The 24,886-nt window shown below is 55.9% G+C and overlaps 1 protein-coding gene across 11 annotated transcripts; it reads right to left on the reverse strand.

Annotated features, from left to right (window-relative positions):
* Positions 1-6,506: 6,506 nt before the first annotated feature.
* CELF3 (CUGBP Elav-like family member 3) lies at positions 6,507-20,561 on the reverse strand. Of its 11 annotated transcripts, XM_004588898.2 has the most exons (14): positions 20,520-20,561; positions 19,619-19,724; positions 18,243-18,325; positions 13,565-13,613; positions 13,067-13,195; positions 12,905-12,984; positions 11,976-12,119; positions 11,668-11,809; positions 11,279-11,428; positions 10,901-10,966; positions 10,608-10,736; positions 10,230-10,373; positions 8,654-8,790; positions 6,910-7,219 (listed from the first exon to the last, which is right to left on the reverse strand). In XM_004588898.2, the coding sequence occupies exons 4-13, from the start codon at positions 13,611-13,613 to the stop codon at positions 8,663-8,665; spliced, it is 1,161 nt and encodes a 386-aa protein (XP_004588955.2). In that variant the 5' UTR covers positions 18,243-18,325; positions 19,619-19,724; positions 20,520-20,561; the 3' UTR covers positions 6,910-7,219; positions 8,654-8,662. The 11 variants fall into 11 exon arrangements, with proteins under 11 accessions (XP_058516255.1, XP_004588955.2, XP_012783557.1 ...); XM_058660272.1 differs by lacking the exons at positions 6,910-7,219; positions 20,520-20,561 and adding an exon at positions 6,507-6,839 and having other exon boundaries at positions 19,619-20,419; XM_012928103.2 differs by lacking the exon at positions 20,520-20,561 and having other exon boundaries at positions 10,608-10,733; positions 19,619-20,420.
* Between the last annotated feature and the right edge of the window lie 4,325 nt (positions 20,562-24,886).

Consider the following 24,886-nt stretch of genomic DNA (forward strand, 5'->3'; position numbering starts at 1 on the left):
CCTAATGTTGATCCTTCCCCTGTTCCAACACTCACTGGTGGGTACTGAAGTCTAGTCCTGCCAAGCAGGTCTTCTAGCCCTAGCTTCATGTGCACTGGTGGGCAGTGGGCAGTGGTGATAGATGCTAACTAGCCCAGCTCAGGTTTCCCACATAGGGGGTAGATTGGTTGACCCAGAAAAGCCCTCCAGTTTCCCTCCTCAAAACTTCTCAGTCTCAGCCCCCTTGCTTATCTGCAAGTAAAGTGGCTTGGTTGGTGGAAATCCCCCAGAAGTCATTCTTTACCTCCAACAAAGTCCCTCAATGGTTTCCCCTCCCACACATTCCATATCTCCTTCCCTGAGCAATCCACATCCCCCATGCCCACACATGAGTTCCTCAGCCTGGTCTTCCTCTGGTGGGATGGCATGCCAGACTGGAGCCCCACTCACCCATCTGGGACCCACGTGCATACATGAGTCTCCAGACCTATCTTCTAGCATGCAACCCAGCCTGAGATACTAACCCTCTGCCCACCCAGGACCCAAGCTCATGTGCAAGTCCCCAGGCCTGAACCACCAGCATACCACACCAGCATGCCAGCATGGGACCTTACTCTCCACTTGAGACCCAAGCATATGCATGAGTCCCCAGGCCCACTCTGCCAGCCCCCCGCGTAAGTCCCCAGGACCTGGAACCCCCTGGCTGCCAGCTGGCCGAAAGTGGTGTTTAAGGTGAATTGTTAAAATGAGCAGGATTTTAACAAGAAGACATTCTGTGTCAATAAACATTGACACAGACCCTATAGCAGTTGGGAAATGGGAAGAAAAGACACAAGGTTTAGAAAGGGAGGAATTCAACTTATCCAGAAAACAATGAATAACCCAATTTGAATAGAACTCTGGTCCTGTTTATGGATAACATTGAGAGTAAAGCTTCCAAGAGCTTCGAACGCCAGGCTGAGGTACTTTGCTGGACATGAAGAAGGAGGACAGAATCCCTGCCGTCTGTGTGGGAGTGCCAGGGTTCATGCCCTGGCTTCACCTTCCATTCCAGCTCCCTGATAGTGAGCACCCTGCGAGGCAGCCACTGACTCAGGTACTTGGACCGCTGCCACCCACATGGGAGACCTAAGTAGAGCTCTGGGTTCCTGGCTCCAGCCTGACCAGCCCTAGCTGTTACGGCAATTGGGGAAGTAAACCAGCAGACAGAAGTTCATTTCCTCTCTCTCTCTCTCTCTCTCCCTGTCTAATACTTTTTTTTTTAAAGATTTATTTTTAGGACCCAGTGCCATAGCCTAGTGGCTAAAGTCCTCTCTTTGCATGTGCCAGGATCCAATATGGGCACTGGTTTGTATCCTAGGTGCTCCATTTCCCTTCTAGCTCCCTGCTTGTGGCCTGGGAAAACAATAGAGAACGCCTGAAAACCTTGGGACCTTGGACCCATGTGGGAGACCCGGAAGACACTCCTGGCTCCTGGCTTTGGATCAGCTCAGCTCTGGCTTTTGCGGCCACTTGGAGAATAAACCAGCAGATAAAAAGAAATCTTAAAAAAAAGATTTATTTCTATTTGAAAAGCCAGATTTCCAGAGAGAGAAGGAAAGACAGAGAGGGAGGGATCTTCCATCTGCTGGTTCATTCCTCAAATGGGCACAAAGGCCCAAGCTGGGCCAGTCTGAACCTCGGAGCCAGGAGCTCCACTCAGGTCTCTCACATGGATACCGGGGCCCAAGCACGCTTTCCCAAGCACATTAGTAGGGAGCTGGATCAGGAGTGGATCAGTAGGGACTCGAATCAGCACTCATATGGGATGCCAGCACCTCATTCAGAGGCTTAGCCTACTACACCCCACCACTAGTCTCTCCATTATTAAAAGAGAGACGAACAAAGTTTTGCCACTTTTGTTTCTCATCAGCTGCAATCTAGAAAGACTGATGTTTCAGGATACAACATAGAAGAATCAATTAAGCACTGCCATGATAATCCAGTTAATAAGAGGAAGCCGTGAAAATTGAAAGGAGGGAAATGAATACGAGAAAAATTGAAAAATTGTGGAAGCAAAGTCTTTCATCATTTAATAGCATTGCGCTTAGAAATAAAAGGCTCTGAATCACAAGCTTTTTGTCTGTGTGAATGCAAGAGAAATACTTGACAGTTGAGAGTGGGAAAGTTTTAGTTTGGGAGATTCAGTGCAGAGGTCCCATAGTCCTTGCTGAAGTTCTCACCAGCTTCTAATGTTCTAATGTTCTGAGCACCGTGGAGGAGCATGGAGAGACTGGAGGGGTGGGGGAGGTGGCAGGATGGGGGCATCGCTCGGTAAGACACGCGACTACCCTCTGAGAGGCAACTGGCTGCTTCAGAGAGCAGTGTGTAGGAGAGCGGGTGGCAGGTGACTGGGAGCAGGGGGGTGGGGTGGAACTGTTATACAGACTCAGATCGGTGGATCGGTGCTACTTCAGGGGGGGACGCTGGGGGCTCTGTCCAGGAGACCAAATGTGAGCCAAGGTCTGGGGTGTGAGCAGGTGTATGGTGGTGCCACTCACCAGCAAGGAAGGGATGGGTGAGCAAGTAGAGAGGGAAATCAGATTAGCGGCACCTAGTGGGAGTCCTTCATGTCGGAGGGAGGGTGCAGCGTGACAGAGGAGCAGGAAGCTAACTGGGAGGGGCAGACCCAACTGCGGGAGGGGATAAAGAAGCTCCCGGCTACTCACAGCCCAGCTGAGCACGAGGATTCCTGTGGTCAAGGCCGTGAGACTTTGACGGCTCAGAGAACTGAAGGGCAAAGGCAGCCCTGGGAGTGTATGAAGCTGGAAAGTGGAGACATGTTGTGTTGTGTGCACACTGTGCAAGGCTCCTTTCTCCAGCTGGCCGAGCTCTCCTTGCTGTGGCCTCCCTTACTGAAGGTATTTTTTTCCCCCAAATGGAGTCTGGTTCCCTCAGCTGCAAGACTCCCTGCAGGCTCAGCAATGAAGGAGCCAGCGCCTCCTCTGCCTGCAGAAGCTTGTTTCCTTGTCTTCTCTGCATGCCGCCGTTAACTCCAAATGTTAACAACACAACTCACCTGTTTTCAAGGAAACAGGCCAGGGGCTGCCACTCAAAGATGCTGCTGAGGAGCTGGGAGGCTGCCAGGGAAGCAGGAGCCTTCATTGGCCTGTTGCTGCCTGCCGCCCCTCTTCCCTCCATACCCATATGCCGGAGAAGTCTCAAGAGCCAGGGAAGCCCTCTGGAGGTGCCCGGTGATCCAAGCCCACCTCTCACCTTTCCAGCCCAACTCACAACATGTTCTGATGTTGAGCTAATTCAAGGGAAAATTCACAGACACCCAGTACCCTCTCTGGCAGCTTCCCTTCCTATACAACTTCTCCATCTCTGACCACACTTACGCAAACATTTGCTTCCCTGGGAATCACAACTTCCTGTGCAGTCCACCAAGCCAAGAATCCTGACCTTTGGGACTGGTACCATGGCATACTAGGCTAAGCTTACACCTACAGCGCTGGCATTCCCTATAGGTACTGCTTTGTGTCCTGGCCCACTTCCCATCCATCTCCTTGCTTATGGCCTGGGAAGGCTATGGAGGATGGCCCAAAGCTTTGGGATCCTGAACCCACGTGGAAGATCTAGAAGAGGCTCCTGGCTCCTGGCTCCTGGCTTCAGATCAGATCATCTCTGACCACAGTGGCCATTTGGGGAGAGAACCAGCAGATGTAAGAAACTCTTTCTGTCCCTCTTTGTCTCTGTAACTTCACTCTTCACAAAAAATTGAATAAATCTTGAATCCTGTCCCTGATGAGCAAGGCGCACTCATGGTCTCTGCCAGCATTTTCCCTGAGAGCAGCATCCACAGATGTGCCTCCATAGTCCTTCACTCTGCACTTCTGTTTTTGACTCTCCTGAGACTGAAGTGGACTACGAAAAGGCAGAAGTGAGGGGCCAGAGAAGTGGAGGTGAGCTGAGGCCAGATCAGAGCCGGGAAGGTGGGCCAGCTTGCAAGTAAAGACAGAGTGAGGGCATCATTGCAGGTAGCTTGCCTGGAAGCAGGGAACCCGTGTACTGTGGAGTCCAAGATTCCACCTGGGTGAGCCTTCTAAGCCTCGTCTGAAAGCTGTTCACAGAAGAAAGATTGAGAACTGGAGGCACCTTAGGACTCATACAGTCCACCTGCTACCTGCAGGGAACCATCAACTAGGTAGCCTGATGCTGCCACTGGCAATCTTTGGCAGGCCAGGCGAGTGCCTCAGAGAGCCCTGTGGACTTTGGAGTCCAGCACACTGTATCCAACAGCTCCAGCCTCCTTGACCAGTTTTTTGATTCTGGGTAAGTTGATTGACCTTCCCTCTCTATACATTTTTAAAAAATGTCTTTGAAGTTTATTAAAAGGTAAAATCACACACATGCACACGCGTGCACACACACAGGGTATGCTCACGGTGGAGAGGATCAAGAGGGGAGAGTGGGACAGGGAGACATGTTTCCACCTTCCATCCTGTGGGAAGAGACATCGTCCCTCAGCACTGCCTGTCCTCACAGAATCTTGGGAAGGGAAATGGTTTCTTGATATCACCCACAGATCTTGGGTGAGGGGAAGTACATCCTGGGGGAAGGGTCATTTGATTGATAGGTGGGTGGGATTTGCAAAGAGCAGAGGAAGTGTGGCTTTCAGCTCATGACCATAGGCTAGCTACCTACCAGTCCCATTTCATCCCCCCTTCAGAGATTTCTGAGTCAATCTGCAAGTTGCTGAAAGGTGCAGATTCGTCATATCTTCAGTAGTTACTTCCTGTGATTAAGGGCCATAGAGCTTGCCCATCCTGGGTTTGGAACTCTCCTAGCTAATATAATGGATCCTTTTCACAAGGCAGACAATTTCCACTCAGTGCCAATGGCTGTGTTCCCCACGTCTTCATCATTACTCTGATATTAGTGGCCCTTTGGCACAGGAGTTAACATAAGTGGTCAATCATACAACATGTGCGGTGAAGCCAGACTGTACATCCATGGGTTCTGGTCCCTTGAGTTTGGAAGTCCTGATGCATCTGAGAAGAAAAGGTAGGCTGCTTGCTGATGCCAGAAGTCACTGGTGGGCCTCCCAGCCACAGCGGGTGCTGTGGCCTTGCCCGGGGAGCCCTGGCATGCTGGTGCTTCAAGCCCTGTGCCCAGCTCACTACCAGCAACAGCTCGTGCTCCGATCTTTGGACACAGTGGCCTGGCCTAGTGAATTCCCAGGGTTTTTCAGCCTTGTCTACATCAAAAGCCCCCAGTGGGCTCCATTCCAGCCCATAGGCCCTGACAAGCAGATGGTGGCTGTCCACTGCCCTACCCTGCCTTTGCAGATTTAAAGAATACGCAATTATGCTGGTACACGAGTGCAGGTAACAGAGTTGGCATGAGCTACACCTGCCAGCAACTGGATGCTTTTCCCCCAGCAGTATGCAACTTGCCCAGGTACAAAGCAGCCTCGGCAGCTGCCTGCAGCCGGGGGTATCTGTAAAATTGTATCCTGCCTTAGAGTGCTATATTGGAAGATAAATGAGGAGCCACACCTGAGGGGCTGAACAAAGTGGTTACTAAGTGGCAGTTAAACCCAGCACCAGTTCATTGGCCTAGCTACAGGAATGCTGGTCTGGCAAATGGGACTACAAGTTCTCTCCACTGCCACTCCTCCAGCTGTGCCCACTTCTGCAGAACATTCCATAACAACCCCCCAAAAGAAAAGTCAAAAAATGGGATCATGACGTGGGAAGCAAGCCAAGACCTAGACGCTGCTCAGGGGCTGAGGGGTGCTTGGGACCTCCATTAAGATGTTACACGGGGAGTCCACATCCATCCTGGAGTTGCTGGGATCGAGGCCTAGCTCTGCTCGTGACCACAGCTGCCTGTTTACACACAGCCTGGGAGCCAGTGGACGCTGCCTCAAGAACAGGAGTCCCTGCCCTTTGGAGACCAGAGTTGACTTCCAGGATTCTTGTTTTGACCTGGCACAGACCTCATACAGGCATCTGGAGAGTGAACCAGCAAATGGAAGATCTCTGTGTCTCTGCCTTTGAGAGAGATAGTAGGAAGACAGAGAGAAGATAAGTAGATACATGATAGATGGATGGATACATTAAAAAATGGACAGCAAGAGCTAGGTCTTTCTTGGTAACATTTTCTTCCCCCAAACTCACTCTTTGTCCCTCCCTCCATCTCCACCTTCCAAGACTCTGACTTGATGCTTTTAAAGTTTTTCTTTATTTAGACAGAAAAGACCAACTCTTTCAAAGTAAAATGCAATAAATAAATAAGTTAAGCATAGAGAATTGTCTGAAACTGACTCCCCAGTCTCCCCTCACCACTCCCACCCCCCACCCCACTTTTTTCTCTTTTCCCTTAAAACCTCTTCCTAAAGAAAATGGTCAGGTAATAAACCCCTTTGTCCCTCCCACACCCCTCTCCCCAATACCCAAGTACCCCCAAAGCAAAGGGAGAAATCATGAGAGTGAGAAAAAAACTCCAAGGGCAACATGGTCTCAACTCCCAGACAGAGACAGAGAGAGAAAGAGAAGAGGAAAGAGCGCGGACAGTGTCGGTGGGCCCAGGCTGGGGGCGCGGCAGCAATGTTATGTACACGGAGGGGACCAGCAGAGACTGTAAACATTTTTAGGGGTCTAGGGGGAGGTCTTTTCCTCATAAAAGGAGGGTCTCTGTGGTTAACTGGCAGAGAGACAGCCCTCGGGGCCCCCCCACACCCTCTGTAGGGGGGCCCTTGGGGGAGGCAGTAAGTTTTAGGGCTGGGAGCCCAGCATTCAGGGATATCCTACCTCTAGCTGAGTGGGGAGGGGTGGAGAGGCAGCTTCTGAGAAACCCCTAGTTCAGGAGAGAAGCTGGGGGACAAACGGGTGGGCCAGCGAGTCTGTGAGAACCCCCCACCCTCATTTCTTCCCCAAGCCTGCACAGCCAGCCCAGGCCTGCTGGTGGGGAGGCAGTCCCCACCCGGCCCAAAAAGCCCTAGTAGAAGGCAGACAGCCTGGAACCTTCTAGCCTGTTCCTTGCTCCCTCGCAAAGGCCATGAGGGCACCAGGGTTGAGGCAGGAAACAAGTCCCTGGAGCTAGGGATGGCAGCCACGGTCCCAGCAGAGGCTGGGTTAGTAGGATCGGCCGGCCGGCTGGCCTCCTGTGCCCCTTGAAGAGGGGGGCCCCGTCAAGGCCCAGGGCAGATGTGGGAAGAGGATAGGAGGTGCCCCTTCCTCTGGCATCCCGGGACCTGTGAAAGAAGGAGACAAGAGTGAAGCCCGAAGAAGCCAGCGGGGAGGCGGGCCCTTCCCACCCCAGCCGGGAGAGTGAAGGCCAGGGCTGGAGGAGATGGGCAGTCGGCTCCGGAAACCACAGGACATGGGGTGTGGGTGGGGGACACTTAAACAGCTGGGAGAGAAAAGCTACAGAGATAGAGGCAAAGAACTGTAACCACAGGCAGGCAGAGGAAGAGGCAGGAGGCGCGGGCAAGGTGGGGAGAGACACCTGCAGAAGGATGAGAGCAACCGCCGAAGGTCGGGGCGGGGCCTAGGGGTGGAGACTCGGGGGTGAAGAGGCCCCAGCTCCCGGGCAGCGCTCTTACTCCAAAGGAAGAGAGCGGAAGAGAGAGAGAGAGTGAGAGAGAGAGAGAGAGAGAGAGAGAGAGAGAGAGAGAGATGTACAGAACACAGACCACAGTCACCAACCACTGTTGACCAAGCACATCCCGCGAGCTGCCCCCGGCCCTGACCCTGGGCTGGGGGGGCGCTTCCCTCCACAGCCCCCTCCCCAAATAACAAACACTTGGCTCCAAAGACAACACGCTCGTTCCCATGCAACTTACAGGGGCCCGCAGCAGGGGTCCGGGGATGGGGGCTTCAGCCGACAATGGAACGGGCCCTGGGCTGGGGGGCACCCCCAGGGTCGGGGGGGTTAAGCAGCCAGGATTGGGGTGGAAAGGGGAGAAACAGAAAACCGTGGGTATTGTTCTCGGGTTACGTTTCTTCAAGGGTGGGAGGGATGATCCAAAGGAGATTGAGTAAGCATGGTGCAGGGTTTGGTGGCCGTGGGCCTGGGAGTGGCAGCTGGCAATGGGGTGGAAGGGACTGGGCCAGGGGAAGTCACAGGCAGGGCCATGCCTCCTCCTCCTCCTCCTAAACCAGCAATGCCCCAGGGGTTCAGAGCCAGGGCTCCCCAAGCTGGGCCTGTGGGCTCTCTTCCACCCCGGGGGCTACTGCTGCCTGAGCAAAAACCCCTCACTCTTAAGGCCACAGGGAAGCCAGGACCCAGAGATTCCCTTGGCCCTCTGGTACCTGGAACCAGCCCCCTTGCTCCCTAAATCATGCTCCCCTAATTCCAATCCATCCCCAAGGAAAGCCAGGAAAAGAGACACACACAGACAGATGGATGCTGACCAGACACACAAGACCATATATGGTGAAAGATCTGTTCTGGGTACAGGACACAGGCAGACTTGGCTGTCTTCTTGGGTCATAAGGGGTGTGTGTGTGTGTATGTGTGTGTGTGTGTGTGAGAGAGATTGATTGCTAACAGCTGAGGGGGCCGCCCCCAGATCCCTGCTTGGTGTCCAGAGTTGGGGGCAGGGCGATGCGGGGAAGGTCCTGACTGGCGTGTACAGAGAGAAGAGGGACTGCAAAGAGAGCACGCAGACAGGAGCAGGACCCACCTGGGGCCCTCAGTAGGGCCGGTTGGCATCCTTGGGCCGCTTCAGCTGGACTTTGAGGCGCTTCATGCCAATCTGGAAGCCATTCATGGCCTGGATGGCAGCCTGGGCACTGGCTGGATTGTCAAAGCTCACAAAGCCTGAAGCGAGAGGGGCTGTAAGGTGTGGCCTGCATGGCCTCCTCCCTCCCCTGGGCCTTGCCTCCCTCTCTCTGAGGCGCTCAGAGAGCTGCCTGCAACCAGTAGGAGCATGAATGGGTACACCCAGGCAGGCCCCCACAAACTAGGACTCTCCTACCATTGTGTCGTGCAGTACCCTGAGTACTGGGAACCAGCCTGTGAACAGCCGCCACTTCTGGGACCTCCAAGGGCTCCCAAGGCTGGGAGGACCCTACAGGCCATCAGAGAGGAGCAGGGAAAGCCTACTCCTCAAGTCTTGCTTTTGAAAAGCAAACAGCCTCAGGCCTCAAGCCCAGTTCAGAGACTGGATAGCATGGATTTGGCCAGCTGCTAAGGAGAAGAGAGGAAGCCAAGGTTTCCTGGATGAAGAGATGAGCCTGGTTGTTCAGTGTATCACAGTTCTTTCTAGGGCAGCACTGTAATGCAGCAAGATGGCATTCCTAGTTGCAGGCTTCAGTCTGGCCCACACTTGGCTTTTGTGGCCGTTTGGAAAGTTAAACAGATGATGAAAGACCGCCCCCCACTCCCGACATTCAAATAGTTAAGTCTTTTTAAAAAATGGTTCTCTGGGAACCAGCACTGTGGCATAATGGGTAAAGCCACCGCCTATAGTACTGGCATCCCATATGGGTGCTGGTTTGTGTCCTGGTTGCTCCACTTCTCATCCAGCTCCCTGCTTGTGGCCTGGGAAAGCAATGGAGGATGGCTCAAGTCCTTGGGACCCTGCACCTGTGCGGGAGACCTAGAGGTAGCTAGGTTTTTTGTTTTTTGTATTTTGTTTCAGTCTGACCCAGTCCCAGCTGTTGTGCTGTTGTGGTGATTTAGGAAGTGAACCTACAGATAAAAGATCTCTCCGTCTCTCCCTTCCTTTCTGTAACTCTGCCTTGCAAATAAATAAATCCTTAAAAAAAAAAAAATAGAATCTTCTGGAGCATCCATTTGGCTCTATAGTTGAGAAGTTGCCCCTGGGGGTGCCTACACTCCATACTGGAATGTCTGGGCCTGAGTCCAAGTTTGGCTTTCAATCCAGCTTCCTAAGAGGCAGCAGGTGCCAGCTCAGGCATCTGGGTTCCTTCCAGTCACATGGGAGATCCAGCTGGAGTTCCAACCTACTGGCTTTGGCTTAGCCCAGCTGCAATTATTGCAGCATATGGAGAGCAAGCCAGTAGATAAGAGATTCTCTTTCTCTCTCTCTCTCTCTCTGGCTCTCATCTTCAAATAAAATGAACATGGAGAGGGAAAAAACAGAGGCTCTATCATATACTCTTGGCCAAACATTGAACTCACTACAACCATTAAAATGCCTCCAGATGTATCAAACTTTGGCCTAACGTGGAGTTTGACCAAAAACAAAACAGAAAAGGTGCCACAGTTTGTGTCTTGGATCAGGGTCGTCTTACCAAAACACTTGCTCTGATTGGTGGCCCGGTCCACAAAGACTTTGGCTGAGATGACATGGCCAAAGGGTACAAACATCTGGAGGATCTCAGAGTCGGTGAACTCCTGGGGCAGGTGGTAGATGAAGATGTTGCAGCCATCAGGGCCTGGGTGGTGGCAGAGACCCAAGGAAGAGTTCAGGGATTTGGAAACAGTCAGGAATCAAGGCACCAGAGAAAGCAGGTGCCCGAAACAGCTGCCCATCCCAGTCCCCAGCCCTGCGGACCAGTGCTCCTGCACTTCCTTGCCACCGGCTTCCACCCCAACACGTGGAGCAAGGGCAAAAAGGAATGCCCATCCTGAAAAGCTCCCGGCTAGGAGGGCCTGGCCCCGGCTGGCACCTTCTCTTTGCTGCTGTTGCTGCTGCTGCTGCTGTTGTTGCTGAGGAGGTGGTGGGGGCTGCTGGGCAACCAGGGCTGGAGGCTGCGGGAACGCAGGTGCAACCAGGCTGTAGGCTGCTGGGTAGGCTGCTGGCGTGGGGAGAGCAGAGAGAACAGGTGATGCTTCCCTGACTCACCGAGCCAACCCTGTCTCCCTTTCTCCTGCCTAGCCAACAGCCTCCATAGGGCCGAGGGCTGCCAGCCAGGCAAGGAGATGCCCCAGTCCTGACCCCTAACCCCATGCAGGTTCTCACCTGTGTAGTGCTGCATCCCCGCATAGGCCTGCTGCAGGGGGTCCACGGGTGCCGCGGGGCTCTGGGCTGCAGAGAGCAGCACGGATGGTGAGAGTGGGCCTGGGACATGGGGGGAACCACCCACCTCCCACTGCAGCACCTCTTGGAGCAGAGGCTGGTGGGTGGCACAGGGACCTCATTTGGGCATGGAGTGTGAAGGCAGAATGCACAAAGCATGGGGAAGGAGAGCACCCAGCATTTGGAAGACCTGGATCTGCTGGGCAGCTGGCTCTTTAAGCCTCAGCTGGCCCTGCCCAGAAGCAGGGGGGAAGCAGCCTGTAACCCCAGGGCAGGCTGGCAAGGGGAGGTGCGGCAAGGCTGGCAGGCAGGGCGCCCCACCTGGGTAGGGGTGAACCCCATTGGGATACAAAGCATCAGGGGCAGGCTGCCCAGCAGGTTGGGTGGGCACCGGGCTGTAGCCGTTGACGCCCAGGGCAGCAGGGATGGCAGAAACGGGCGTGGCAGCGATGGCAGGAGGGGTGCTGGTTCCTGGGAGGAGAGAGTGACAGAGACAGAGGAGAGAAGCAGACACACACACACAGAGATACAGAGAACGAGTCAGCGAGGCCAAGAGTGGGTGCGGGAAGCAGGCTGCTTTCTGACCCCACCCCTGTTGCCTCCCCTCATCCCCCCTGGACCTCCCCAGCTTCCCCTTCCCACCTCCACCCCCTCCACCCACCCCCAGCCTTGCCCTGGCCATGCCCAGCCCTGCTGTGCCTAGGTCTTACCTGAGGATGGGGTGATGGGGGTGGCAATGAGTCCATTGGCATTGATGGCAGCCATGTGCTGCATCTGTACGGCAGCCATGGTGGCCATGGGGCTGAGGTAGGCACTGTGAGCTGCTACCAGGGCCGCCTGCTGCTGCATCAGCTGCCGGGTAGGGGGACAGCCAAATGGGGCCAGGCACATACCCACACCCACCTGGGCCCTCAGCATTACAGGATGGGAGCAGGACACTGGGGGCTGGGGAGAAGGGTGGGCTAGCAGGTGGATGAGCCAGGCCCCAGCCCCTGCCCCCTCAAGGATCAGTGCTCACGGCCTGGGTGTAGGCGCTGTAGGCTCCGAACTGGAGGGCGATGGGGCTAAACATGCCCAGCTGGGTGGCCACCTGCTGCATCCGGCGGAGACCACGTTCCTTCTCTGTGTCGGCGAACTTCACCACCAGGCTAGAGGAGGCACCCTGGATCCCGGGGACCCCATGTGCAGGTCAGAGGGACACATCAGAGCCCTCAGGACTGGCCTTAGCACCACCCCTCAGGATTGCGCATCCAGGGAGCACCTGGCCTCTGCCTGTGCCTGTAATGTTTGCTCAGTGTACAGGCACCAGGGGTCTGGGAAACCAGGAGCTGATGTGCAGGAGTGAGGCCTCAGCGCTGAGAGCCATGAGCGGTGCCTGCGCTCTCTTAGGGTGCTACACCTGCCCCCACAGTCCAGGTCTGGTGAGATTACGCTTGGGGCTAGGAAACCACAACTGTGAACTGCAAACTACAGCTCAAGTGCATTGTCCCAGAACCCTGGAATTCCAGAGCCAGACTGGGGATTCCCAATTATTTCATTAAGACCACATCCTTCTGAGTCCCTGTCCAGTGCTTTCCCCAGAGCCAGTGCCATTGAGAGGCCCGGGGGCACACAGGATCCCTAAGAAGTGTCCTGGCACTTTAGCAAATGAGGTGGAGGAGGGGGGTTGGCAGTATGTGGGAAGGTGGCAGAGAAAGAGAGAGAGATGGAGGAAGAGAGATAGGAGTGTTGAGGAATGGAGGGGACCAGAGAGGAGGGATAGGGACCAGAGTGAAGATGCGAGTGGACCATCAGAGGCAGAAATACCAGAGGGTCCCCTGGTGCTGATGGGGCTCTCCTGCCAGAGCATGCCTTTTGCACAAAGTCCTAGGTCCTCTCTCCTTCCCCAAGGACGGCCCTTCTGTGAGCAGCAAGGGCAGGTGGGAGTGCTAGGCAGCCAGGACTCACCGGCAGGGTCCGGCTGCTGTGAAGGGTGTTGATGGCTGCCTGGGCCTCGGCGTGGGTCTGGAATTTGACGAAGGCGCAGCCTGACGAGAGGTAGAGGAGGGAAAGGGTGGGTGCCTAGAGAACACAGCCCGTGGGAGCTCAGTGGGGACGGGGCGGGGCTACCTTTGCTGGTACCGTCAGGCCCACGGAGGACGGTGCACTCGTCTATGGTCCCGAAAGGCTCGAACATCTTGCGGACATCCTCATCTGTCTGCTGCTTCCCTAGCATCCCCACAAAGAGCTTCCGGTCTTCTGGGGGGCAGGGCGGAGGAGGGGGATAGGCACAGGAAGGAGGCGTGCTCAGGGGCTTTACTAGCCTCTTCCCCACCCCTGCCCTGGAGCTCCGGACACTTGTCTGTCCCTCCCCCAACTCTGAGGCCCAAGGGGTACAGATGACTTGAGTGCTTTTCCCAGGGCTAGAGGGCTTCAACAGATCTTTTTGGGCCTCAGTGTAGCCATCCCTATAATGGGCTGGATCTCACCTCCTCCAGACACCCCATCTCCTACCTGTTCTCTTTAAAGAATAGTCAGATTTTTGTTTTCCCCCTTAAGAAACGCTGTGCCAAGTCCTAGGTCTAGGGGTGGGAGGAGCAGGACCAAGTTCAAAGGGACACAACCTACCTCCTCGACTCTCGCTGTCGGCCGGCTTGACCTGGATGGGCCTGTTCATCTACAGGAGAGAAGGGAAGGCAGCTGCTGGGCAACCCCTCTGAGGCAGCGCCCCACTCAGACCCGGGGTCTTTGCGGCCTGCAGGGGAGGGCCAGGGTCTGGCAAGCGAGAGGACGCCCCAGGACAGAGGCTGGCCTCCCCCTACCACAACAGGGCCCAGGGCAGTTGCAACTCTCGTGAGGGAAGAAGCCTGATTGTGGAGCAGAGTCCAAACTAGGGGCTCCTTTCTGAGAGCTGTCTCAGCTCTCTCAAGCAGGGAACCAGAGAGGCTATCCCATGAAGTCCCAAGAGAAGGGACCCAAGGAGACTCCCCCCCACAACCAGAGACCCAGACTTCCTTCTGACCCCTGGAGGTGTGTCTGCCTCTCCTTCTGCCCCCCTACACCCCTTGACCTCAGGGGGAAGGCACTCGGGCAGCACAAAGGGAGCAGATGCCCAGTCTCCGTAGCAACGGGAGAATGCGCACCATGGCAACCGCCCACTCAGCCTGATTTATCCGTCCCCGTCGCCCTGGCGACCGTGGTGACGTCATCATTTCTGCTGCTGCTACACACACACACACACACACACACACACACACGGGGAAGGAGTTGGGGGGTGGTAAGAACAGGGTATAGGGTATGCTAGGGGGTGGAGGAGTTGGTGGAGCCTGGGAGGTGGGGGAGGGGCTGGGGCCAACTTCCTGATTCTGGAGACAGGCGCACAGAGCAGGTCGTGCAGGGCCCACACTTGCCCTTCTCCCACCTGCCTCCTCCTCCGGCAGAGCAGTCCTGGATGTCTGGAGGGAGTAAAGGCCAAGCCATGTGCCCTGGGCACAGCAGTGCCCCCAGGAGCCCTGCCCTCTCCCCAGCCCTGCTTTTGTTCAGCTGTCAGCATGGCAATGCAGGAATTCCTAGTCCCACTTTGGGTGCTCTTGCCTGGTGAGAGGACTTGAAATGATGCCCACAGTTTCATTGCCTTGGCCAGGGCGTAGAGCCCCATAAGCACCGAGAGGGAGGACAAGGAGATAGAATCTAGCGTCTGAACATTTTTTGCTGTGAGTAACCAGGATTTTGATTGCTGATGGTGGAGCAGTACTGGTGCCATCGATGCCCCGAAACATTCAAGTCAGAGAAACCATTGTGCAGACAGTGGGGCTGGAGGAATCCTAGTGGAAGGCAGACCAGGTTGGAGGGGTAACCTTACTTCTCACAAAGGGGTGACCGACAAGCCGCTTCTCTCTGGCTCCCAACGCCTCTCCGAACAAGGGGGCAGCCCTCTCAGGCGTCCTTCGGCTCTGGTGTGCTGACATCTGGACACCTCATGTGGCCTCCCCTAACACGCACGCGTGAAGTAACAGCTGCCCCTGCCTTGTCCCACCTCTCAGGTGTCAGGGGATCCAACGGAAGCCCCACCCCCAAGGATGCGCCTCCCCGAGCCCCGCCCCCCCGCAGCTCCCACCCACCCATCCAGAGCAGCTGGTGGGGAGGCCCGCGGGCGCACAAATCCTCTGGCCACCCTTCCCCCTACTTTAGCTCCCAGCAATCCGAGATTATCCCATCCAAGGTCCAATCTCCTTTAGGGATGTGTGTGCGTGTGGGACCAAGGCCCCCAGTCAGCCGCTCAGGGTCTGTGGTCCTGCTCTCAGGCTGCAGTGAGCAGGAAATTCCCTCACAGGCAGGCCAGCTGCCAGCTCCCCCTCCCCCACTGCCAGCACCTCCTTCCCCCGCTGCCCACCCCCCCACACACACACACATATACACATACACACAGAGGCAGAATCCAAACCAGGGTCACTGACCCGTTCCACGGGCCCCCGGGGCTCTGCTGTTCTCATCCCAGCTGGGGAACCTGGGGCCCAGGGAGAAAGGGATGCCAGTCCCTCCCGGCACAGGCTTCCAGGTACAAAAATAGCCTGTCAATAGCACCCCCACCCCCCCACCGCCATACACACACACCCAGCTGGTGGGGTCCTGCACAGAGACATGACCAGGTGCCCAGGCGCACACCCAGGAGCACCCACCCCCCATTCCCAGCCTCCTTCCTGGCCTGCCACTTCCTGTGCAAAGCTCAGCTTTGTTAGTGCTGCCTGCTCAGGCACACCTGCCCCTTCCCTTGAGTCTGGCCATGCCCTGTTTACCTGGCAACCTGCAGGCTCCTCCTCCTCTTTGCCTTCCTGGCACCTTCCCAGGGCCTCCCGCAAGAATCAGGGGCTATTCTGGCCCCAGCAGGCATAGCTGTGCCCCCAACTGTCTCCCCAACAGCACAGCCCTCACTTGGGAGAAGCCTTCTCCCATCTACGCAATCTCATCCGTTAGAGGGCTTGTGGCCCAGCTACTCTGGGCTTCACACTCAGAGCAGGGTCCTCGCTACCTCTGCCTGCTGCAGGCTGACAGGGACAGGCCCATGTGGGGGCTGTGGCCCACACCGATGCAGGAAGCAGTGGCCAGTCGGGTGTCCCCACTGCTCCACAGCAGGAGGCCAGACATTGCTCACAGGACAAATCCAGGGAACTAGGACAGAGCTACTCCTCCAGGGAGCCCTCAGAGGTGAGGAGACGGGACTCACCAGCCACAGGTTCAGCCTCTCTATTCTCTACAGCCCAACATGTCACCCTCATTAGATGGCACCTTCTAGATTCTGGGGTGACAAGAGCTGGGGAGCAAGGAGAAGCTGAGCACATCCATTGAAACAGAACCTGAAGGTTGGAGGGTAAGAACTTCCAGACTCAACATGCAGGAACACACACACACACACACACACACACACACACACAAGTTGAATGTCCTCATTCCAAGAGGGTATGCAGGTCAGACAATAAGAACTTCCCGACAAACTGTGCACAGACACCCAGGACCCAGAATAAGGCAGAAGGCAGGGGTAAGCCATTTTGGGGATACAAAGCATCAGGTGGGGGTTCCTCATGAATCTTTGCTCCCCTCCACTGCCCTGGCTGTACTCCCCTAGGCTGTTAGGGTAGAGGGATTCCCTCTTAGAGGATGGAATCCCTCATTTTCTACTGAAAGCTTTCAAGCCCTTCTGACTTCTGTCCCTTAGGTCCAGGGCAGAAGGAAGAACCAGCACACAGCTGCAGGGCTGGACAATCATTCATCTGGGTGCCCTTCTCTCCCCCTCCCAGTCTGGGCCTGATTTCCTGCACCCAAGATGAGGCTGTGCCTGGGCCTCACCGGCAGGTGCAACACATGTGCCCCAGCTAGCACCCACCCCGAGCCAACCTTCTCCCCCATGACCCCACTCTGGTCTCCCTTTTTTTCTGCCTCATCCTTTTCCCCCAATCCCCTCTTGGTTTCCATGGTGGAGTTGGGTGCGGGCAGTGGTGAGATAAGGAAGCAATAGAAAAAGACAAACAGCAAGGAAGATGAAAATGGTTGATTTGGGAGGAGAAAAAAAGGAGGACCAGATGGGGCCCAGGCTTCCCAAGGATATGTGTACCCACACTCCCACACATCTGGCCTGCTGGACGCTCACGTGCATGCACGAACACACGCCTGCCCTGAATCCTGAGCCTGCTCATACACATGCGTGGGCCCTTCCCTTGGTGAGGCAAGGCTGTGCTGGCCACTACCTGGGATGCAAGAGCCCTGGGGACAGGGCTGGAGTACTTTCCTAGCCCTGCTCCAGGGTTGAGGCCACGGAGGGCTGGGTCCTGGAGCTGGGAAGGACTCCCAGTTGGGGGTGTCTGAAACACTTCTGTTTGTCCTTAATCATCTCCTTCCCCCTTCTGCCTTGTCCATTTCCCTCCCAGGAAGAGAGGGCCCAGTGGCATGGTCCCACTTCCTGCATGGGTGGGGGAAGTGGGGAGAAGACGCAGGGACAGGTGTGTGCCCAGCACTCCAGCCATGCTGAGCAAATGTTTGCTGAAGGCAGGGGTGGAGTTAGCACTCAGGAAGTACCTCCCGGGGTGTGCAGGCTGGGAGAAAGCAGCTGTGCTCAAGTTCCACTGAAAGCAGACGATTTGAGCTCCTGGATTCCCTCCCTCAGTTGCCCACCCAGATTCAGGACAATCTGCAAGTCCAGCTACAGGCAGCAGGCAGAGATGTGCCCCCGCACACTCCCTAGGCACCCCTGGCAGGGCCAGGCCATAGTCTCCACCTTGACCTCTGCCCCTCTTAACCTGGCCGGCTCTGCTCTGCTGCCCTGGGGCTCCTGAGGCAGTTTCCGAAGCCAGCTCCAGCAATGCCAGTCCAGCAGGCCCCAGCTGCCTGCTCTCAGGCTCTGGGCACCCCTCCCCCATCTCTCAGGCACCAGGCTGCCTCTCCAGAGCCACAAAAGAGTGCCTGGTGTGGGGGGGGATGGGGAGGGGGAATCCCTTGCTTGCCTGGACTGCCCCCCCACCCCGCGCTCCCCTCCCCCAGAATCCAGAATCTTCTTGCCACACCTCCAGCCCACCAGTGCTGTCCCACTCCCCAGACACTGTGTTAACCCCTAGGCAGGCTGGGAAGTGGGGAAGGGACCTGGCTGCCCCTTCCTAGCTAAAGCCTTCTGGCCAGGTCATCCACAGCCAGAACAACAGATACTGGAACGACAAGACAGAGGGACTTCCTGGTGAGGAGAGCAGGTGGACAGTATACTTGGGGCCCCGGGGGCGGGCAGTGCTGCTCCTAAGGCCCTGCAAAGGGTGGGACTCACCCCTGGCAGTGTCTTCTGTTCGTGCAGGGCACTCTGGGCCTTCAGGGCTGAATCGCGGGCACAGTACGTCAGGAAGGCACATCCTGGGGGTGAGGGGACACAGGCAGAGAGACAGGGTGGGGGGAGGCCCCACTCTCCCCTGCCTTGAGGTGCTCCCTGCTTCCTAAACATCAGCACCAGGAAGCCTGCCTCTGTCTGTATGCTGGGGCCAGCAGGTGTCTGTCTGGGCAGGAGTGGACACCTGCCCCAGACCAGAGGCCTCGGTGCTGGTGGTGAGGGAGGGTGAGAGGATGCTTGGGTGGGAGTGGGATGAGGGAATCTCCAGAAATGGGGCTCCGTGGGGTGCTGAGGCACAGGGGAAGAACAAGTGAGCACTAGGCAAGTGTGTGAGTGTGTAGTGTGAATGTGTGTAGGTGTGTGTGTGTTCAGGTGTGGAGTGTATGTGGGTGTGGTGTGTGTAAATGTGTATGTGTGGTATGTATGTGGGTGTGGATGTGTAAGTATGTGGTATGCGTGTGTGAGTGAGTGTGGGTGTGTGAGTGTGTGCTCTGTGTGAGTGTGTGAGGTCTTCCCTCTGCCTCAGCTGCTCTTCTTTATGCTTTCTTTTGCCTCTGCCTCCCTCCATCTTGGTCCTGTCACCCCTCTCCTCACCACTGTCCCCTCCACCCTCAGCTCTCCCCAACTCCACAGGAGGCAAGTGGAGAAGGTGGGTTGAGGAAAGCAAAGAACAGTGAGCTGGAGTGCCTCTTCCCTGGGCCCAGTGGAGGGAGGAAGGGAATGGGCCCCATGGATCCCAGCACTCAAACTCTGGGCTGGCCCTGCTGAGCAGGACACCACACAGCCCGAGCAGCGCCCTACGTCTCTTAACTTTCCAAGTCCTGCACATGTCCCAGATCTGCCCAGCCTCCCTGCCCTGCTCCTCAGGTCCCTCTCTCCAGCCTGGGGGCCTGCTCACTCCTCCAGGTTGAGCACCTGACACTGTGCCCCATCCCCCATCCCAGCATCACTTGAGGCTGTTTGGACAAAACCCCTGTACACACACCTGCCTGGCTCTGGATCCTCCAAGCCAGCTCTAGTTTCTCAGTCGCTTCTCAAGTTCACCCCCCAACCCCTACTCCCCAGTCTCTGGGATGCACATCCCTGTAGACCTCTTAAATAAGTCTTTACTCCAAAGAGGCCTTCCATGGTCCTTGTTCCCAGTGGCTGGTCCTTGGTCCCCTAGTTGGTCACTCTAGCTGAGTTTTCTTCCAGCCACACTCTCAAGCCCCTCCTGGTACTTGACTGCTTTCTTCCTTCCCAGCCCCTGCACCCCTCCAGCCTGGCCCACCCTCCTCCCAGCCCCCCAGTCTCCCAGCCCTGCTGGGCCGACCCCTCACCCTTGTGCAGCCCGGTGTACTTGTCCTTGATGACAGTCAGCTCGAAGATCCTGCCGAACTGTTCGAAGATGGGCTTCAGGTCCTTTTCCTCCAGATGCCTCGGGATCTGCCCCACAAACAGCTTGATGGCATCCGGCTCCTTCATCGGGGCGGCCCAGGAGGAGGGGCCGAGGGGAGCAGGCCTGGGGGGAACTGCCTGACAAGGAGGCGCGTGGCGAGGGCCGGGATGAGGGGGTGCCTGGCTGGGGCTGGCTTGTTCTGTGGCCCCCAAGCACGCTGTTGAGCGGAGGGGGTGTTCTTCACACAAAGGAGGCCCAAAAGCAGAGGGCCAGGGGTCAGGGGTCTAGGCAGATACTGTCATGCCACCAGAGGGCATAACCCAAACAAATGATCCCCCTCCCAGAGACTGGGCAGGTGTCCCAGGGAGGGGGGTCACTGTGGCAAGGACCTGGAAGGCTAAGGTGGCAGCTGGGGTGTTGGGCTTGAAGTGGCGGGTAGGAGTGGGAGACCTGAGGGTGCAGAGGAGCGCTGGGAATGGGGGAACAGGCCTGAGGAGGTGGTGGGGAGGAGACTGGGGTGGGGAGGCGGTTAGGGGCCTGGTGTGGCAGTCAGCAGCATCAGTGAGGGGGCCCACTCCTGACGTGGGGCAGGTGGAGCTCTCGTTGGCTTCCCGGGGGAAGACACCTCCCCTGGTGGCTGATCCTTCTGCTGGGTCCGAAGATCCCTGATGCCAGAGGCTCGATCTCTGATGGCGGCAGGGCTCCGGGGGTCCTTCTGCCCTGCCGCCCCCCACCTTCAGGTCCTCCCCCTCAGCCCCCCTCCCACCCCCACCCCGGTCCCCGGGCCTGGGCTGCTGCTGGCTGCTCCCGCCGCGGCTGGGGCTGCCTGCCTTCCCGGTCACCTGGGTCCCGGAGCTCTGCTCTCCGGCCGTGCTCTCCTCAACAAAAACCTCCCCCCTCCACACCCCCCTCCCCACTCCCACCTCCTTTCCCCTGACAGCAGTGATGTCAGTCTCAGGGGTGGAAAACAAATTCTCTACCCGGGAGAGAGACGCACAATTCAGGCAAGAGCCACGCCCTCTTTCTATCTCCTTCCTCCCCGACTGCCTGCCCGCCCCCAGAAGAGCAGCTGGTCCTGTTGATAACAGCCCTTCCCCCATCTTACTCCCCAGTCTGGAGCTGTGGGCAAGGCACCAAGATGGAGAATTTATAGAGGAGCCCTAAGGTGGGGTCCATTGTTCCGGGGGCTGGAGCTGTCCCCGGTGCTGAAGAGGAGACCCAGGAGATGGGAGCTGGGGGTTTGGGGGTGGGGGAGGGAAAATAGGGGATCCTGGCATCTCGGAAGAGTGGGGAGCCAAGAAAAGAAATCAGGGGAAAAATAGAAGAGTCGGGCAGGTGGAAGGGGAAGGAAGGAGATTTGGATGTGGAGAAAAGCAGGTCGTGGTGTCTGGATGAGGGGGAGAAGGGGCAGAACGGATGGAGAGGGAGAGTCGAGAGAGGGGGCAGGGTGAGGGGAGTGCAGGAAGAACTGTTTTCCAGAAAAGGAAGCAAGAGCAACTACAGCTCCGTGGCATTTGCTGACAGCTCTCCCTCTGGGGGGTTTGTGTGTACAAGAGCGTGGGCGGGGAGGTGGGAGGTGGGAGGGTGGCAGGCCCGCTCTCACTTGGAAGCTCCTTGAAGACCGGGGTGCGGCTGAGTTTAGCATCTGACTGTTCCCAGTGTCTAGCACTGTGTCTTGCTCATGCCTGGTGGGTATGAGCAACACTTCATGTAAAGAACCCTCGAGGCTAGTGGATTCCCAAATCCTTCCGTGGGAAGCACCACAGCTGGGCAGCTCCCGGCAGAGAGCCCCATTCACGCCCTCATTGGCTTCCGCTGTCTTTCAGAGGGTTCTCAGAGTGGAGCTCTCCTGGGAGCAGGGAGCTAGCAGAAGCCAGGAGGCCATCACTCCCCCATGTGACATCTGGGGGTGATCCACGCACCGCAGGATCTCAAGGGAGCTTGACCCCTGCCCACACTGGGTCGTCCACAGAAGCTCCAGGCTGCAGGACGCACCTGCTGGGGCCCCGGCAGCAGCCTTTGCTTTCCCTCAGCTGCTCACAGACTGGGGCACGCACCCTTGCTCCCTCCACCCCAGCGTGAGGCCTCGGGGTCTCTGAGATGTGGAAATCCCTGAGCCATCATGGCAGGCGGGTCCCTCTCCCGAAGATGAGAGGATAGTACTTCGGTGATGCAGCATCCCAGGTGCTGTTTCAAGGATTTCACACTTGCACCTCAACTTTCACCACCCCCCTTTGACACAGGTTCTAGTTGTCCCCTCCATGGTACAGATGAGGAAACAAAAGCTCAGGAAAACTCAATAATGTGCCTTGGAAAAGAGGTGGGGCTGAGATTGGAGGCAGCCAGCCTGGCTCCTGAGTCACACATTTAATTAAACATTTTATTTGACAGGCAAAGGAGGGGCGGAGGGACTCAGAGCACTCCCCATCTTCCAGCTTACTGTCCAGACACTCATGTCAAACACTTCCTCTTGGGTCCAGAGCCCGGGTTAAGCCTGGTCTTTTTTCCCCTTCTGCCTACACTGAAACCCTGGGGGAAGCATATAGTCTGTTCTCCTACTGTTAACCACCTGCCACCCTCCTTGGCCTGGGTCTCTGTGGCCCCAAGCTACTTTCTGCCTATGTTTGAGTGAGTGTGTAAGTGTGCATACCTTGCTATACTTCATCCCAGGGATTCCCAGGTCTGCTCAGTAGGGTGCCCTGGGACAGGGGTGGGGCTGGGGGAGATGTATGAAGTCCCTGCAGCCTGCGATTAGGAGATGAGCTAGCCAAGGGGCAGAATGGGCAGAAGTGCAAATGCTTCTCCAAATTAGCTCTGCTCTCCTCGGCCCCACCCTGCTTTCCCTTTCCTTCCTTCTAATGTGATCTCGATACTTATGGAGATGCTAAACAGATCATGCGAGGAAGGAGAAGGGGAAGACCCCACAGCTCTGCTGATTCTATTACTTTGTGTTTCTCAGCAGCTCTGCCGCTTGCTGCTTGTTCAGGCTTGGGGCTAATTGCATTAATTGAACTATTAAACAGTCACAAAAATGAATTACAGTGAACTCCCTTCACGCTTCCTCCTAGTCGGTGACTGGGAAGACAGCTGTGGGCAGCATAATGCCTTCAGGCCTCCCTGTCTTGGCCTGAGGTCCCAGGATGGGAGTGTGAGAGGAGAAGCTGCTGCTTGCTGAGTTTAACTGTACGCTCATCTTTGAAGTTCTTTGGGGCCCTTGGGGTTGGGAGACACAGGGGGTAAGGATAGGGGGAAAGGGCCTGGTGCAGTAGCCTAGTGACTGAGGTCCTTGCCTTGCACCTACCAGGATCCCATATGGGCGCCGGTTTGTGTCCTGGAGGTCTGACTTCCCATCCAGCTCCCTGCTTGTGGCCTGGGAAAGCAGTCGAGGACAGCCCAAATCCTTGGGACCCTGCACTCATGTGGAAGACCTGGAAGAAGCTCCAGGCTCCTGGCTTCGGATTGGCTCAGCTCCAGACATTGCGGCCGCTTGGAGAATAAATCATTGGAGGGCCCGGCGGCGTGGCCTAGCGGCTAAAGTCCTCGCCTTGAACACCCTGGGATCCCATATGGGCGCCGGTACTAATCCCAGCAGCTCCACTTCCCATCCAGCTCCCTGCCTGTGGCCTGGGAAAGCAGTTGAGGATGGCCTGAGACTTTGGGACCCTGCACCTGCGTGGGAGACCTGGAAGAAGTTCCAGGTTCCTGGCTTCAGACTGGCACAGCACCGGCCGTTGTGGCTCACTTGGGGAGTGAATCATCGGACAGAAGATCTTCCTCTCTCTCTCTCCTCTCTGTATATCTGACTTTGTAATAAAAATAAATAAATCTTTAAAAAAAAAAAAGAATAAATCATTGGACGGAAGATCTTCCTCTCTGTATATCTGGCTTTCCAATTAAAAAGAAATAAAAAATCTTTAAAAATTAAAAAAAAAATCTTAAAAAGAAAACAGGAGAAAAAAAAAAAAAAACTCTGCCTGTGGCCTAAAGGCTCAACCTGAGCCATTTCTCTCCAGGAAGAAACTTCAGAAACAAGTGCTCAGAAACCAGGTTTTCATACCCTAATTCCTGCAAGACACTTCCTCTGCCCACCCTCCCTGGGCTTATCCTCTTTCTTCTCTGTGGTCAGTTTTTACGGAGCGGCCCTAGCCCTACATAAAGCCAGTACTGACCCAGCAGTGGGTGAGTTAAACCTGGGACACCTGCCTCTCCTGTCAGAATGCCTGGCTCCAGGCCTGACTATGTCCTGCTGCAACACTACCCACAGAGGACGGCCCGAGTGTTCGGGCTCCTGTCACCCACGTGGGAGACCAGGATGGAGTTTCTGGCTCCTGCTGTGGCCCTTGCTGCCGTGGGCTTTTGGAGAATGAACAGCAATAGAACGTCTCTCTCTTTCCCTTTATCTCTTCCTTTCTCTGTCATCTGCCTTTCAAATAAATAAATAACTCTGGGCCCCTGGCTTCAGACTGGCCCAGTTTCAGCTGTTGCAGTCATTTGAGGAGTGAACCAGCAGATGGAAGATATTTTTCTCTGTCTCTTTTCTTTTTAAATATAGCTTTCCAACACCCACCACAAAAACAAAACAAAACAAAAAATGAACAAACAAAAAAGCCAAAAGGATTGGTCACATATCTTTCTGCCCTTAAGTGGCCTCTATTTCAAGTGGGAAAGGCAGCCAGTGTGATATGTAATGGTGAGTGCCGAGAGGCAGGCTGATAAGGAAGGAAAAGTAGCCTCGCTCACATGTGGGCCTTTGCGTCACAGGATGCAATCCTGCCACAAAAGCATGATGGATGCTGAAAGCAGAAGAACATTATGCCCTAAGGGACCCTGAGAAGGACACAGTTATGCTTGCATAGGCACTGGGCATGAGAGCGGAGAGTCTGTGAGTGTATGTGTGCAGGAGTTTGCCAGTCCAGCTTCCAGCATGGATAGAACTCAAACTACATCTACAACTTTGAGATTTCTACTAACCACATTCAAAAAATAAAATGAAACAAGAGAACTGACTTTTTTTAACATAAATATTTATTTATTTATTTGGGCCCAGCATGGTAGCCTAGTAGCTAAATCCTCGCCTTGCATGTGCCAGGATCCCATATGGGCACTGGTTAATGTCCCAGCTGCTCCACTTTCCATCCAGCTCCCTGTTTGTGGTCTAGGAAAGCAGGAGAGGACGGCCCAAAGCCTTGGGACCCTGCACACACATGGG

Source organism: Ochotona princeps, chromosome 2, assembly GCF_030435755.1.
Source record: "Ochotona princeps isolate mOchPri1 chromosome 2, mOchPri1.hap1, whole genome shotgun sequence".
NCBI classification, from domain to species: Eukaryota; Metazoa; Chordata; class Mammalia; order Lagomorpha; family Ochotonidae; genus Ochotona; species Ochotona princeps.

Excerpts from the sequence above, each read along its gene's own strand:
- CELF3 (XM_058660272.1), bottom strand. The coding sequence starts at position 19,763 with ATGAAGGAGCCGGATGCCATCAAGCTGTTTGTGGGGCAGATCCCGAGG. Across the intron at positions 13,614-18,242 it reads AACAGAAGACACTGCCAGGG|ATGAACAGGCCCATCCAGGT; the intron begins GTGAGTCCCACC and ends TCTCTCCTGTAG. Across the intron at positions 12,120-12,904 it reads ACAGCAGCCGGACCCTGCCG|GGTGCCTCCTCTAGCCTGGT; the intron begins GTGAGTCCTGGC and ends CCCGGGATCCAG.